Here is a 14877-nt window from a genome sequence, read left to right as displayed (position 1 = left end):
AACGCTCTCCACTTGCAAAGAAAACTATTTCAGATTCAAACTTGAAACGTGTCATTGCTGTTGCTCTGTGCATTTCAATTTACACAGAATACTTCAACCTCAATTAGACTATGTTAGATTAACATAAACCTGTTACAGATAATTAAATATTTAAGATCTTTGGCTTTGCTGCTGACAGGAAATTGAATTTTTGATTAATTATTTGATAAGACAGCAGATGTCCTGAATGGTTGGTCTCTGCTTAGTGTCAGTATGATTCACTCTAAACACTGTCCACTCTGTTTAGGCAGAGTCAAACCAAGTGCACCAAAATTTTATTTGACTTTCACTTCCACTAAACATCACGAGGGGTGAACAACGAACATCATTTTTTAGTTTCGCAGCAATTTTGCAACTTCATACAGCTAACTGACCAATAGAAAGACTACTTACAGAGGCATTTTACTCCATCCCTGCTCTGAGACAACGGAAGTGAGCATTTCCAACATAGTTTAACTGACAAGTGAACTAAACATCCAGTTTCGCTTTGGAAAGCGTCTGCCAAATGAATGCAATGTAGTGCAAGTCCAAGATTTCTGCTGACCATGTGTGGTTGACTTTCAGGCAAATTAGTTTCAGATGCAACAAGAGCTGAAACATATGTAGCTATATCGCAACTAAAAATAGGCTGGATCTATTCTGCTTTGAGGGACAGCCATTTCTAAATCTCCTCCAAGGCCCCTGAACATGACTAAACATCCCAACGTGGCAGCATCGGTTATCTATTACCAGAACGCTGTGTTCATCTCCAGCTCCTTCATACCACAGGGTCCCTGTTTACAGAGCATGACTCATTTTAAGCCATGTATTACCATAAAGAGACAGACAGGCTCAAAGTTGCACACATTAGTTTACATAAAGAAACACACGCACATTTTTTATGTGCAAGAGTACAAACACATCCTCCACTTGCAAAAGCTTTTTTTCTGGTATGTAAACACTGAAGGCGTATATAAATAATGTTTAATAAAAGACAGTAATATTGTAATAAATATAAATCACCGAGGCATTTAGATAAGCATTGCTTCAATATTATGACAAAAAAAGACACAACCAGACTTGGACACTGGCTGCAACTTACTTAAGGGAATGAAAATAGACATAATAGAAAAGGGGAGATCGTCAGACAGAGACTCACGTAACTTAATAAAGCAGTTCTCTTGTTTCAGCTGCATCTAGCAAGACATCATTCTCTTGAGAGTGCATGTCACCTGCCTTCCAGCCCAATTACTGCTGACAGATTTATGGCTTCCCTCCATTTGCTGCCTTCCATTTGCCACATCCAATTATTGCCATTGTACTACATAAATCGCTGCAGGGCATCATGTATTCACCTGGCGAGCATACATCCCTTTATTCTAGGACTGTGTGTACAGGGATATTTTGTGGCATTATTTGCCAAGGGTGGACAAAGCCAATGTCCTTCCTTTTGGAGTTGTGTCTGAAAGGACCTTCAGTGAGTGAGAGACAGAGAGGGACATGGAGAGTAGAAAGAAATACTGAAGCATGTGCAAAAAAAGAATAAATTAATAAAAACGAATTAATAGTAGTTTATGTCAGCGATTCACACAAGTTTACGCCAGAGGGGCATATTAGCAAGTTTCACAGCAATTTTGCAACTTCATACAGCTAACCAACCAATAGAAAGACTACTTACAGAGGCATTTTAGTCCCTCCCTGCTCTGATACAATGGAAGTGAGCATTTCCAACATAATTTAGCTGACAAGTGAACTAAACATCTAGTTTTGCTTTGGAAAGCGTCTGCCAAAAGAATGTATTGTACTGTACTAGTGCAAGTCCAAGATTTCTGCTGGTTTTACGCCAGAGGGGCATATTAACAAGTTTTCTTTCCTGAGAATTAAAAGTAGGACTATTTAACATAAAATGCTGTTGCGGTGTACTTATTATTTTGTTATTTCAGTCTTTAAAAGTCACAATGCAGGAAACAAAGTCTCTGAAACTCAAATTTTTCTGGGGGCGGACCCTCTGACCCCATGCTTCGGTTTTGAAATACTCCTTATTTTTTAAGGTCTCAGGGTTGGCAAGTATAGATAGATAGGTAGATAGTAACTTTATTAATCCCGAGGGAAATTCAAGTTTCCAGCATCACAGTTCCATAGTGCAGAACATGATAGTAAAAAAGGCAGTAAAAAAAGTTGGTAGTGCAAAGTATAAAGTACAAAAAAATATATACCAGATATAAAAATACAAGGAGATGAAGAAAACTGTTAAAACTAAATATAGTGCAGAGTAACAACTGTGATATAGGACTATGTAAAAAGTGAATATAGTGCAGAAAAGACTCTTATGATGAAAAAAAATATAGACTGCACCTGACTTTTGGTGAATTGTAGCTGGGTAAACTATATATAAAGGATTTTTGCATTGCATCTTGCCTTGCAGACTGGGAGCATTGCTGCTGCTCATCGTCTGCAGCTGGATAGTAGAGCAGTCCCGATGACGTCACACAGTTGTTTCTAGAAATTCCCAGCACTTCAGCTCTTTCTGTTCTCCCTCCAATATATATCCTTTGCAGCCTGTGTGTTTCTGAAGGCTGCAGACATTACTGCGCCAACATTAAAAAAAAAAAAAAAAACCTCGTCCTCTTTAAAAGAATGTGCGTAGTAAACAATGACATGTCCGAGATGCTCTGACACAAAAAGTTTGCAACAAAGTTTCAAAACATTCGATGCGAAACATTGTAACCATGACAGCCTCGCAGAATGATACAATGTAACAAACATGTCGTAAATAAACACAGAGCTCAGCAGAATCACGAGCGGTTGCTACTTTACGTTCTCAGCACCACAAAGGTCCTAATAAGAGTCTGGTATCCAAACCTGTTGGACCCAGTTCTTGACAACCATCCAGCATGTTCGGTATAGACACATCCAGCTCTACCATTCAGCACCCTTTCTCCAGTGATGTAATAGATGCAATATTTAACGTTATCTTACCTTTATTCTCTTGGGTCTTAAAGAGTAACGTCACATATGTGGACGCACTTTCACTTGGCACCCCGGGGTTGTGAGTAGGACAGACAGACTGAGAGACAGAGAGGAGTTTCACGTTTTAGACGCTGCCACGTACAGAACCTCCTGGAGGGCTGACCGTAATACTGATAAGAGACGCGCAGGGACATTCTTCATCAGGTTGTATTATTGTGTTACCCTCAAGTGCGCCTCGTAAACTCCCCATTTCTGAGCTTTAGGTTGGCAAAAACAATATTTCTTTACACAGTAAGGGGTGTTGAAGTCCCATTAGGTTTGTGCTATGTTGTCTTAAGATTAAACAATACCAGGATACCTGATACCTTAATGTTTTAAGAGCCAGTGGTGGAGGAAGTACTCTGATCCTTTAGAAATGCCATAGTGTAAAAATACTCAATCAACATTTATTTGTATAGCCCTTTACAATGACCAAAAGGTACCCAAAGTCCTTTACATTAACATCAAGAAATAACAGGAATAAAAACACAACATATCATAAAAATCATAAAAAGGTACATAAAAAGCACAGGAAAAATGTCACAGCGCTACTAGGTATTAAAAGCCAATTCTAAATTCTTGAGCTTTGATTTAAAAAGTACTAGGTCAGTGACAGTGCGTATATCAGGGGGTAACTTGTTCCATAGTCCATAGTAATACTCCATTACAAGTAAAAGACCTGCAGTCAAAATTTTACTGATAAAGCTTTAGTAGGCAGAATATTTGGCAGTATACTTTTGGCATCATTGGGCAAAAATTCCATAATAACCTTTCAGCATATTGTAATTCACATGTTCTGAGAGATAACTAAACTTCTGCACCTCCTCATAGCTCTGTTTTCAGGCTTTAAAAAAATCTATTTGACTCTTTTTGCCTGCGTAAACCACGTACCCATGGTGCATTTTTTCCGACAAATGGCCACTACAATTTTATTTGTTGTATGTAAAATTGTAAAAACTGCTAAATATTTAGTAACTAAAGCTGTCGGATGAATAGTGGACTAAAAAGTAAAATATTTCTCTCTGAAATATAGGGAACTATTTAAAATTGCATAAGGTAATATTTGTACATATTTCTTGTATTTATTATTTATTTATATTACGCTACATATATTGTGTTATATATAACATTATGTACATAATTTAGATTTTACATACTCTTTATTTCTTATATTTCTTTATGCTGATAAGAGCAACTGTAACGTCCCAATTTCCGTTCAGGGATCAATAAAATATTTCTAATTCTAATAGGACCTATTTATTCATACAGGCTCCAGTTAAGATTTATGTGTATGCTAGTGATGGACTGTCAAAACAACATAACCGCAAAAGGCTTTGCTGTAGAGCTGTGTTTTATTCCCAGTCTCTAAATGTCATCTGTTATCAATAAGAGCCTCTAGCAGAAAACAGAGAATGGTAGCAGATGGAGGACAGTCAAAAGCATTTGTGCAGCTACATTTCAATCTTTTAGGATATTTACGGTAATGTAATCCGTGCACTCAGTCACGTTCACAGTTTGGATCTGGGTTTCCAGGGCTTGTTCTCTGGATGCACTGAACACCATCTGGGGAAAAAAAAAAACATTTGGGGAAGGCTTTTCAATTATCTCTTGTTCTGGAAGTTTCTGTGTTCTGTCTCAGATGTCTCTGTGGTGTGTGCAAGTGGGACCAATAGAAGTAATGGGACTTTATTAACACCAAATGAGATTGAAGACACCACAATAAAGCTAGTAGGATTGTAAGGGGATCAAATGTTACATGTGTGGCAGGCTGAGGCACATCTGATGAAACACTCCTCGTGATTGCAGTACACACTTGCATCATCTCTACAACGAGCAACATAGTGGCCTTTATTTTAGCTGATAACATTAGTATATTAAAGATGATAATATTGGGGGAAAGAACAGTTAACTCAGTTTTCTTAAAAAATGGCTTTTTGGTCAGTGAGATATTTTCATTATTAGACCATATCATCAGAAGCATATATGTTATATACTGTATTTCAACTTTTTAAAAAATAAAAATATATAGTAGGCTATACTATTATATAATGTAGACTTATAAGATTTATATAATTTCTGATTATCCATGGATTTAAATTACCAAAGATCTTGTGGACCCTCGGTATTGAGTTTGACCAGCAGGTGTCACTGTGGGTCAACACAAGATAATTGATAAATATCAATTCAACTCAGCACTTATACAGAGAAGCATTAACTTCATCTATCTTTAATAACCAATCTTTATATTTGTGCACTTAAACTGCGCTTTCAATAATGTTAAGTTACAATCCCTCTCTTACAATCTGTGCTTCATTTCTCTGAGGGGTTGCTTCATCTCTTCCACATCATGACTCATCATTACTCAACAGCAGAGGAGGCCAATTTAATGAGAAAGAGCAGACACTGCTGTACATGTACAAATATGTCGGTGGATTTATTTAACCACACAGGCAGAGTGGGGAAGGACAGGAGATAGAGAAGAGCTGGTGGAAACAAAGAGAACTGGATGAACCTGGATGATATGATCTACAATACAATGAGGAAACAACAGAAACAACACCGCAACCAACATGTCTTCAGAGAACAACATATTTAGCTTGGCCGCAGTGTGGTCCATAAATAAAGACACAAACTTAACCAATCAGGGCACTCAACTGAGCAGCACTCACTTGTAGTGTCTAAGGTTAGCTACAGTAGATATTGCATGAATTTAAAGACCTGTATGGAAGTTAAATTTAAGGCGGATGGTCTGCTTTCAGATGAGTAAGATATGAATAGTTGATAAACAATATGTTGGTTTCAACCACCATACAGGCTGGCTTATATTTAACACAACTGATGCAAGAGGACTTTGTGAATTCTAACTGTGATAACTTGGTGTATGTTGTTTTATACATTAGATTATAGATTTTAGAAGCTGAGAGTCAGGTGTTAACTGGCAAATCCAACACATAAATTTAGAAGTGAAATTATTGCAGTACGTCCCTTGTTTTTTTGTGGTATTTTTTCAGTGGCAACTTTAGCAAATATTTAAATTATTTTAATAATAAAAGAATTGTTTGAAGTTTAACATTGCTTGTGAATGTGTTTTAAAAAAAACTTGTCCAAAAACATTAATGTGATGTTACTGGCTCTTGAACACATTGTACTTGTGGGTGCTGCTTGAAATACGAGGCCATTTCTGGTGCTGAGGCAGAGACAGAAAATAGCTGTGGTTTTTAACTGTCAGTGTCACACATTGTTTAATTACACATACTGTAACACGAGTAGCCTGTGAGAAAGTTTAGTGATGTAGATGTTTGTGAGTACTGTATAGTATATGTTTTTTTGTTGTTGTTGTTTTTCTTAATTAGCTACACATTATACTGTCAGGCAGGAAGTGTTTATACTGAACAACTGAGACAGAAAATGTGTATTTGCCATAATGTATGTGATTTTCTACTACTTTGTCCCCTGTATTAGGCCACTCTGTAACAATGCCATACTATTTGCCATAAGCTTCTTATAAGTATGTGCAGAAAGTGTTTTAGAAAAATGTAACCATTCACACAATGACTGGAACATCTCACACAGCATATGATGTTGTGGGTTGCAGCACAATAACCGCTTCCTTGACTCTAATCATACAACAACATGACAAGAGGAGCATAAACCAGCCTTCTGTCAGTTGAAAATTGACCTTAAACAGCCACAAAGAAAACATCACACCGTGGTGAAGGCGGTAAGTGACATTTTTGAATTTTAAATTTGTGCTGAAATTAGCTAAAGTGAGCAGAAACAATATATTTTTTTAGGATTTAGGGTCTAAAATTTGAGCGGGTATCAATTCTGATACAGAACAGTCCATACGTGCAATTTATATCGATCGGACTTCATGTTTATTAAAAATTGACTTTTTAGCTTCAAACTTAAATTTAGTAATCTACAGTATGTAAATCTAATTAAAATGGAAATAAAATGTAACATTCATTTGATTTATGTTTTACAACAGAAAAACAATGATTTCCATCGGCATGATCTTCACCGCTCTGGCAACAACAACTCTGGCAACAGCAGCCCTGGCAGAAGGTACATTAGTGTACCTTAGTGTACATTTAGTGTAAAAATATGTTATTGCAGTTAACTGTATGTGTATAGACGATAATTTAAAAAAAAAAAAATGTTCAATTCAATATTTCAAGAATGGCAGAAAAGCTTACAAAAAATATTTGTTTTTATGTTTGTTTTTTTTAGGATCTACCGAATGCAATTTCTCTGAACCTACTGGAGTTCAGCTCTGTTTCGGAGCAGTGGGACAGCTGTTGATTTTTCATCTGACAAATACAGCAAATACAGATATTAGGTTGAAAAAGGATGACAAATATATTATTCTAAACACAAAAAAACAGATAGTGACTCGGCATGCAGATTATGTGAATTTGCCTGACCTCTTCACCAATGGAACAATCAAACTGGGTAACGCAATGAAGAGTCATTCTGGAGATTACCTGTTGGAAGAATATCGATCTAATGGTACTTTACTGAAAAAAGTGAATGTGCATCTAGAAATACAAGGTGGGTAAAAAAAAATGTTTTTGAATACCAATCGTGAATTAAAGAATATTGTATATCTAAAACAGGAATTATATAAGATATGTTAAACTTAACTAACGTAAAAGATTTACATTTTATACACTTTATTACTTATCTTAGATTTTTCTATGTAAAATTGATTATTAATAATAATAATAAAGTATATGTAAAAGATTTACATTTTATAAAAAAAAATTAAAAAATGAATACTGGCGAAAGTACTGTACAATTATTTTGTGATTCATCACTGATATTTCATCATCTACCTGTGACCTGTGTGTTGAGCTAACATTACATATCTAAAATATAAGTAGTCCATAGTTAACAGAGTTAGTAATGGACATTACTTTACATTTTGTACTTTAGATTCTGTATGTTACTCTATGTTTGTTTTCCAGCTCCAGTGTCAAAGCCAGCTGTTTCCCAGATGTGTTTGTCTCCAGAACAGATGAACATCAGCTGCTCCTCCGAGGGAGATGGAGTAGAGTTCAATTGGACCTTGAACGGTGTCTTACTGGTGCCGACCAGAGGCTACAGCCAGTTCCCGAGCAACATGACAGAGAACATCGAGTCACCGACAGGGGACCAAACTGAACGAGACAAACCGAGTGTTTCAAATGTTACCATCAGCTTCCTCGGTCAGCAGACAGGAAACTTGATGTGTGGTGTTTGGAACAATGTCAGCAGAGATGAAACAGTTTTTCATCTGGCAGGCTGTAAAGGTACAGTTTGAAGAAAGATCAATTTTCTTTTGGTACTTTAAGTATATGTTGATGCTAATACTTATGTACTTTTACTTGAGTAGCCTAATATTTTGAATGCAGGACTTTTACTTGCAGCTAGCAGTATTACTGCTTCTACTTAAGTAGAGATCTGAGTTTTTAATTAAGTTTTTTAATTTTTCAACAATCAAAATAGGAACTGGAATAGATAATGGCTCTATAGTTAACAGAGTTGGTAGTGGATTTTACTTTACATTTTGTACTTTAGATACTGTATGTTATTCTATGTTTGTCTTCCAGCTCCAGTGTCAAAGCCAGCTGTTTCCCAGATGTGTTTGTCACCAGAACAGATGAACATCAGGTGCTCCTCTGAGGGAGATGGAGTAAAGTTCAATTGGACCTTGAACGGTGTCTTACTGGTGCCGACCAGAGGCTACAGCCAGTTCCCGAGCAACATGACAGCGAACATCGAGTCACTGACTGGAAAAAAAACTGAACGAGACAAACCGAGTGTTTCATATGTTACCATCAGCTTCCTCGGTCAGCTGACAGGAAACGTGACGTGTCACGTTTGGAACAATGTCAGCAGAGATGAAACAGTTATTCATCTAACAGGCTGTAAAGGTACAGTTTGAAGAAAGATCAATTCCTAATTTTCTGCAATCCACATTACCTCAATGAGGAGGACGGACATCTTAGCCAATCAAAGATAAACTTGAATTCTTCTACATGACGTATTTTGATCATTTCCCATCTAAATGGGACGGATCACCTTTTAGAAGCAACATTCTCAGATTTGTTCAGTTTTATTTGTAGTTAATATTAGTGAACCAAATCAAATGTCTGCATCATTATAGTGTCTAATTGAGTCTGATATTTGTTTGTGTTTTCTAGCTTTCTTTTCTCACTCCCCTGTTGTTGTGGCTGTACGAGCTAGTGTTGTCACACTACTTCTTTTGGCTTTGTGTCTTGGCATCTGCCATGTGCATAAGAAAACAAGACCAACGGCTGTTAATGAAGGTAAGATAATATCATTTCTATGGCAGCTACTGCTGCTATAATCCTCCTTAATTTAGTTTGGTATATTGTTGTTAGTCCTGTTTGTCATGTATTAGTTGAAGTGGTTTCAAAAAAGCAGCATTTTTAATGTGGATGGAGGATAATGAGAAAGCGTGTCTGGCATTGCATTTTTTAAATAAACATCTATTGAAAGACTTGCTTGTGCTAATGATCAACACAATCAACTTATTTCCTTTTTTACTCTAAAGTTGTATTGTTTCCTGTCTTGGTTTCACCATATATATCATCAAATCAATCATAAAATGCAAATAAAGTGATGATAACATTGGTTCTAAGTTTCCTCACAACTGGTAAAACAAAGTGGAGAGAATGTGGAGATATCTTAAAAGTCAAATTGAATTTCTATGAGATCAGGTCAGCTAATGGTTCTGCTCAATGCTTTATCATCTCCTCTTAAACCATATTAAACCATTGTGACATTAAACATTTGAAACATTAAGTCTGTCTAAATTATAAAATTAGATGTGACACATTGAATCAAAACGAGAGAGAATAGATAGAACAACAATAGTCTTAACAGTTCAACTCCTCAGCAACAGTGCAGAGAGCATGTAGTAGGCTAACTACCAGAGAGCCGTTTGACGACAAGGTGCAGACAAAGGTCCCCACAACCAGAAAGTAACTGCATTCAGTCAAGTACTGTATTATTTTGAGCTACTTGTACTTTACTTGTGTAACATTTAATTTAATGCTACTTTATACTACAGTATACATTTCACTGTACTTTTTACTCCACCAGTTATTTGACAGCTCATTACTTTGCTGGTAGAGGATATATTTTGCAGATAGAGGATAGATATAGCAATGTTGATATGAGGCAAGTTTGCTTTTTGTGCCATTGTAAAGTAAAACTTATTACAGTTGTGACTTGTGATTTTGATTTCCTGCATTTCCTTTCCGTCTTTTTTAGTCGGAGTCATGTTTTTACATTCTGAAGCAGAGGCATAATTTCACCGAAAGCATCACTTCACCGGGCCTCAAGTTGATATTTCAAAGTAGTTCCACCTAAAGTACTCATTGAGCTGTGAGGTGACCTGTGAAAGAGCACCTCCTATTGAACAATTTGAGCACTGACATAATGCATACAGTACTGAAGAATTGTTTGAAGTTGCTAATTTGAAAGGCAATGCTCTGTCTGTTCTGAGTATACTGTATAACATTGCCTTGGTGTTGCTTTTCTTACAAGTGTGTATTTCTTAAAATAAAATAATTCTACGTTGAAAATGTATGCAAAAACATTTCCTCCTAATTCTTGTTGTTAATTAATGCCTGGTATTGTGTTGTTACTGCCTCTAATTGACTGTTAATTAAATCAAAAGATCTGCAAATGTAAACATTTTTATAAATAAACTGGAAAAAAAAAGTTCGGAAACTTGTGTGTGGTGGATTATTTCTCTGTTGTTACAATGCTAATTGGCATTGTATTTTACATCGTTGGAAAGCCTGTTTATTTACCTTCCTGATTGAACTCTCCATCAGTAACAAGGAACAAACAAGACATATTGGCTATTTTACACTTTATTCATTTAATACACCGTCAGGAGCCTCAGTAGCGGTGGAAGATCCATACTCAGCCACAACAGCCTGGCACCTCCTCCTCATGCTGGTCCCCAACCTGGTCACACGTTGCTGTGGGATGGCGTTCCATTCCTCAACCAGGATTCGTTGCAGGTCAGCCAGCGTGGTTGTGTTGGTCACTCTAACACGTACAGCACGCCCATGCTGATCCCACAAGTGTTCAATTGGGTTGAGGTCTGGACTCTTGGCAGGCCGTTCCATTCTCTCTACTCTCACATTGTGGAGGTAGTCTGTGATAATCCTGGCTCTATGGGGGTGAGCGTTGTCGCCACTGGCTGCAGAATCTCATCCCGATATCTCACTGCATTGAGATGGCCTTCAATGATGACAAGCCTTGTTTTGCCAGTGACATCATTGAGGGAACACACAACCACACTGGCTGACCTGCAACGAATCCTGGTTGAGGAATGGAACGCCATCCCACAGCAACGTGTGACCAGGTTGGTGACCAGCATGAGGAGGAGGTGCCAGGCTGTTGTGGCTGCATATGGATCTTCCACCGCTACTGAGGCTCCTGACGGTGTATTAAATGAATAAAGTGTAAAATAGCCAATATGTCTTGTTTGTTCCTTGTTACTGATAGAGAGTTCAATCATCCAATCCACCAAACAACTCAAAACAAAAGTCAATACCAACAGGAGAATACACTGTTTACCATTGGCGGAGCATTTTGGCAAATTTTTCTTGGGCGCTACCCACATAATCAGGTGTGCTGCTCATCCCACAAATGCATGATCCTTACAAGTTGGACATCATTGTGAAGGTTCCGAACTTTTTTTTCCCAGTTTATATACTTTTGTGTTCAGCTGAAAATGTGAACATTTCTGGTGCAATTACTGCACCTGAAGTTTTCTACTGATTTATGAAGAAATAAAACTCTAAAAAATCAAGTGGTTGCCATTCTGCTTTATAGTAATGTTGAATGCAAACTAAATGGAAGCAAGCAGTTATGTAAAGCAAAAACAGTTTGTCCATCTAGGTTTACAGCAGAGGCCGTAAGTCTGTGAACGTTTCATGAGTTACCGCGACTGTGGCAGCAGCCGAGAAAGAAAAAAGCTGTGGTTTTTAACTGTCAGTCTCACACATTGTTTAATTTCACATCACCCGAGTTTCCTGTGAGAACAGTTAGTGATGCAGATGCTGGTAGGTAAAGTGTTGGTCAAAGGTTTGGCTATATATTACAATTAGAGGCAGGAAGTGTTTATTTCTTCTTGTGTCCTTTGCAGAAATATAACACCTCATCTGCAGCTTCCTGTATTCATAAAATATTAAAATAAATATTCTGCATTTAAATACTTATGTATGGTGTTATAAGGTCTGTCCTTTAGTAGTACTTCTCAAAGAAACTAGTGCAAGAGCAACAAAAAGTGACTTAAAATGTATACATATAGTAAGGGGAATATGTTTTACACTGCCTGTTTGACAAGGGTAAAGTATAGTACGTTCACAGCTTGAGGCTTTTTAGGCAGTAGTTCCATCTGCAGCGGAAATGGAAACTCACACCTCAGTGAGGACTAAAGGTTTTAATACATTTGCATGATTCTATAAAGTTTAAATCTAAGTTTTTGACACCATTTATTTGCTTGGTATTGCAGAATAAGAAGGTCACAAACTGTTTATTTTCCATTATCTTTTTATAAGTATAAAGAAAGACAGAAAGAAAAGCAGAAAGTGATTTAGGAAAATGTAACCATTCACGCATGACTGGAACATCTCACACAGCATATGGTCATTTAGAAATGTTCAAATTGAGGCAATAGAGAATCTGCACCAAAGACTTGCAGCACATTGGACATTGTTTCAAGCTTCAGAAGCCATAGGCTGTATTCGAAACCGCCTACTACATACTACTGACGAACGCAGTATGCAGTATACAGTATACAGTACATACTGCATACTCTACTGCGTTCCGCCGTGGTATGAAGTATGAAACTGTTAAAGTGATGTATTTTGCAGTATGCTAGGCCAGGCCTTAGCCTTAAAACAAGCTCTTAAAGCACTGAAAAAAAAAAAAAAACTTGTATCACTATTGCAATATTATCAAAAAATACAACTTATTGAACTTTGATTTCTTTTTTGTTTTCTGGTATTTAAACAAAACATCCATTAACAAGGAAATAACAGCCTCTTGTCTATGAGACCGGTCTCTTGAGAGAGCTCCAGCCAGCTCATAGCCGTCTGTGAGCGTGACCAACCAACTGGCGAGATGGCGACCCGGCAGTTTGTTCTTCTAAACTCCAAAAATGTTGGAGCAAATGTTCGATTCGCCATCAACATTCGTAAAACTGCCAATGTTTGAAATCTACACAGTTGATTTCTCAATTCAAAAATAAATTCTCAGAAGTGAATTTAGTGATGAAGTAGCCATGAAAAATGTAAAAAACTTGCCACTTTTGGCTGCTATTGTTGTGGCCACAGATCTGTGCCGTTCCAGCGCTTTGCATTGTGGGATACAGTAGGCTAGGTACACTGGTCCGATGCATACTGGAGATTTTTTCCAAATCGGTATGACATCTGGTTGTTTTTGGCATACTTGCTGTAGTTTGCATACAACATGTTACATTATATTTTGGGCAAATCAGTATGAACTGCTAGTATAGTATGCAGATTTGAATACAGCCATAGTTTATATCAGCAGTCTTTATCTGTATACTGCCAGTTATAAGTTCACTTTGCTCACTGGCAGGTCGTAGGTGACAAGACAATAACCACTTCCTTGATTCTTAACACACTACAAGTACAAGAAAAAGACAAGAGGAGCATAAACCAGCCTTCCGTCAGTGGAAAATTCAAAGGTCAGCCTTTAACAGCCACAGAGAGACATCACACCATTGTGAACGCGGTGAGTGACAGTTTTGAATTTTAAACATTGCAGTATTTTTCTTATAATTTGTAGAGGGTATACATCCTCATCTATTTTCTGAAAGAGTCCATGTATGCTATTTATATTGTTCAGAATTAATTTTCATTAAAATTGAATTTTAGGTTCAAACTAACAAACAATTTTTAAAATTTTGTAATTTTACAGTGTATAAATAAAACTAAAAAAGAATGAATATGTAACGCTAAAAATCACACTTGATTTATGCGTTACAACACAGCCTCTTAGATCCTCTTCTGCCAGTTTTTTAAAATACAAATCAGCCTCTTTTAACTATGCACCAAAACTCTTTAAGAGACGCAAGCTCTGTGAACATTTTAAAACTTTAAATAACTGTCGCTCTTCCTTTGTTTTATACGTTTCTTTTACATGTTCTATTGTTCTTATTGCTTCCTCTGTTATATTGCTTGGCTTTATTTTGCATGTTTTAATCTGTCTATTTTTATTTATTCTCTTGTTTCTCGACTTTATTTTAAAGCACTTTGAATTACTCACCCTGTATGAAAGGTGCTATATAAATAAAGATTTGTATTATTATTATTATTATTATTATTATTATTAACAGAAAAACAATGATTTCCATCGGCATGATCTTCACCGCTCTGGCAACAACTCTGGCAACAACTCTGGCAACAACAGCCCTGGCAAAAGGTACATTATAGTGTAAAAATATGTTAATGCAGTTAACTGTATGTTTTATAGACAATAATTCAGTAAAAAATATATATTTGTTAGAAGTAAGGCAGAGCAGTTTATAGAGACAATCACTGAATTTAGAAATGCAGCTAAAAATAGATTCAACAGAAAAAGTATGACATAGGAAGCAAAATATGATATCAAAATATGAGATAATAAAATGTTGAAATGGTCTTATACTATTTCTAATTCCCTACTAAAATTGAATGCTGAACACAAACAACAACTAATATTTTTTATGTGTATTTTACATGATTTATTGTTTTTGTTTTTTAGGACCTATCGAATGCAATTTCTTTAAACGTACTGGAGCTCAGTTCT

General features: G+C 36.6%; 2 protein-coding genes across 12 annotated transcripts in view; one reads left to right on the top strand and one right to left on the bottom strand.

The window, feature by feature from the left end:
* p4ha2 (procollagen-proline, 2-oxoglutarate 4-dioxygenase (proline 4-hydroxylase), alpha polypeptide 2) overlaps positions 1-14877 on the bottom strand; it is a 51463-nt gene that overhangs the window by 27976 nt on the left and 8610 nt on the right. For 2 of the 10 annotated variants that reach the window (XM_037748241.1, XM_037748242.1), the window contains exon 1: positions 2437-2801. The exons of 1 other annotated variant lie outside the window; for it this stretch is intronic. In XM_037748241.1, coding sequence (XP_037604169.1) covers positions 2437-2454 — 18 coding nt within the window. In that variant the 5' untranslated portion in view covers positions 2455-2801. Of the gene's footprint in view, positions 1-1373; positions 1410-2436; positions 2817-2997; positions 3153-14877 lie in introns of those variants that run through there. 7 more of the 10 variants (XR_005203801.1, XR_005203802.1, XM_037748238.1 and 4 more) reach the window with 7 other exon arrangements.
* LOC119475484 lies at positions 6511-10740 on the top strand. 2 transcript variants are annotated; one of them, XM_037748245.1, is made up of 5 exons: positions 6511-7095; positions 7261-7581; positions 7998-8321; positions 9216-9341; positions 10312-10740. In XM_037748245.1, the coding sequence occupies exons 1-5, from the start codon at positions 7005-7007 to the stop codon at positions 10347-10349; spliced, it is 900 nt and encodes a 299-aa protein (XP_037604173.1). In that variant the 5' UTR covers positions 6511-7004; the 3' UTR covers positions 10350-10740. The 2 variants fall into 2 exon arrangements, with proteins under 2 accessions (XP_037604173.1, XP_037604174.1); XM_037748246.1 differs by lacking the exon at positions 6511-7095 and having other exon boundaries at positions 7237-7581.

Source organism: Sebastes umbrosus, chromosome 17 (assembly GCF_015220745.1).
Source record: "Sebastes umbrosus isolate fSebUmb1 chromosome 17, fSebUmb1.pri, whole genome shotgun sequence".
NCBI classification, from domain to species: domain Eukaryota; kingdom Metazoa; phylum Chordata; class Actinopteri; order Perciformes; family Sebastidae; genus Sebastes; species Sebastes umbrosus.
The sequence above is the reverse complement of the archived record's forward strand: the minus strand, read 5'-3'. Positions and strand labels throughout refer to the sequence as shown.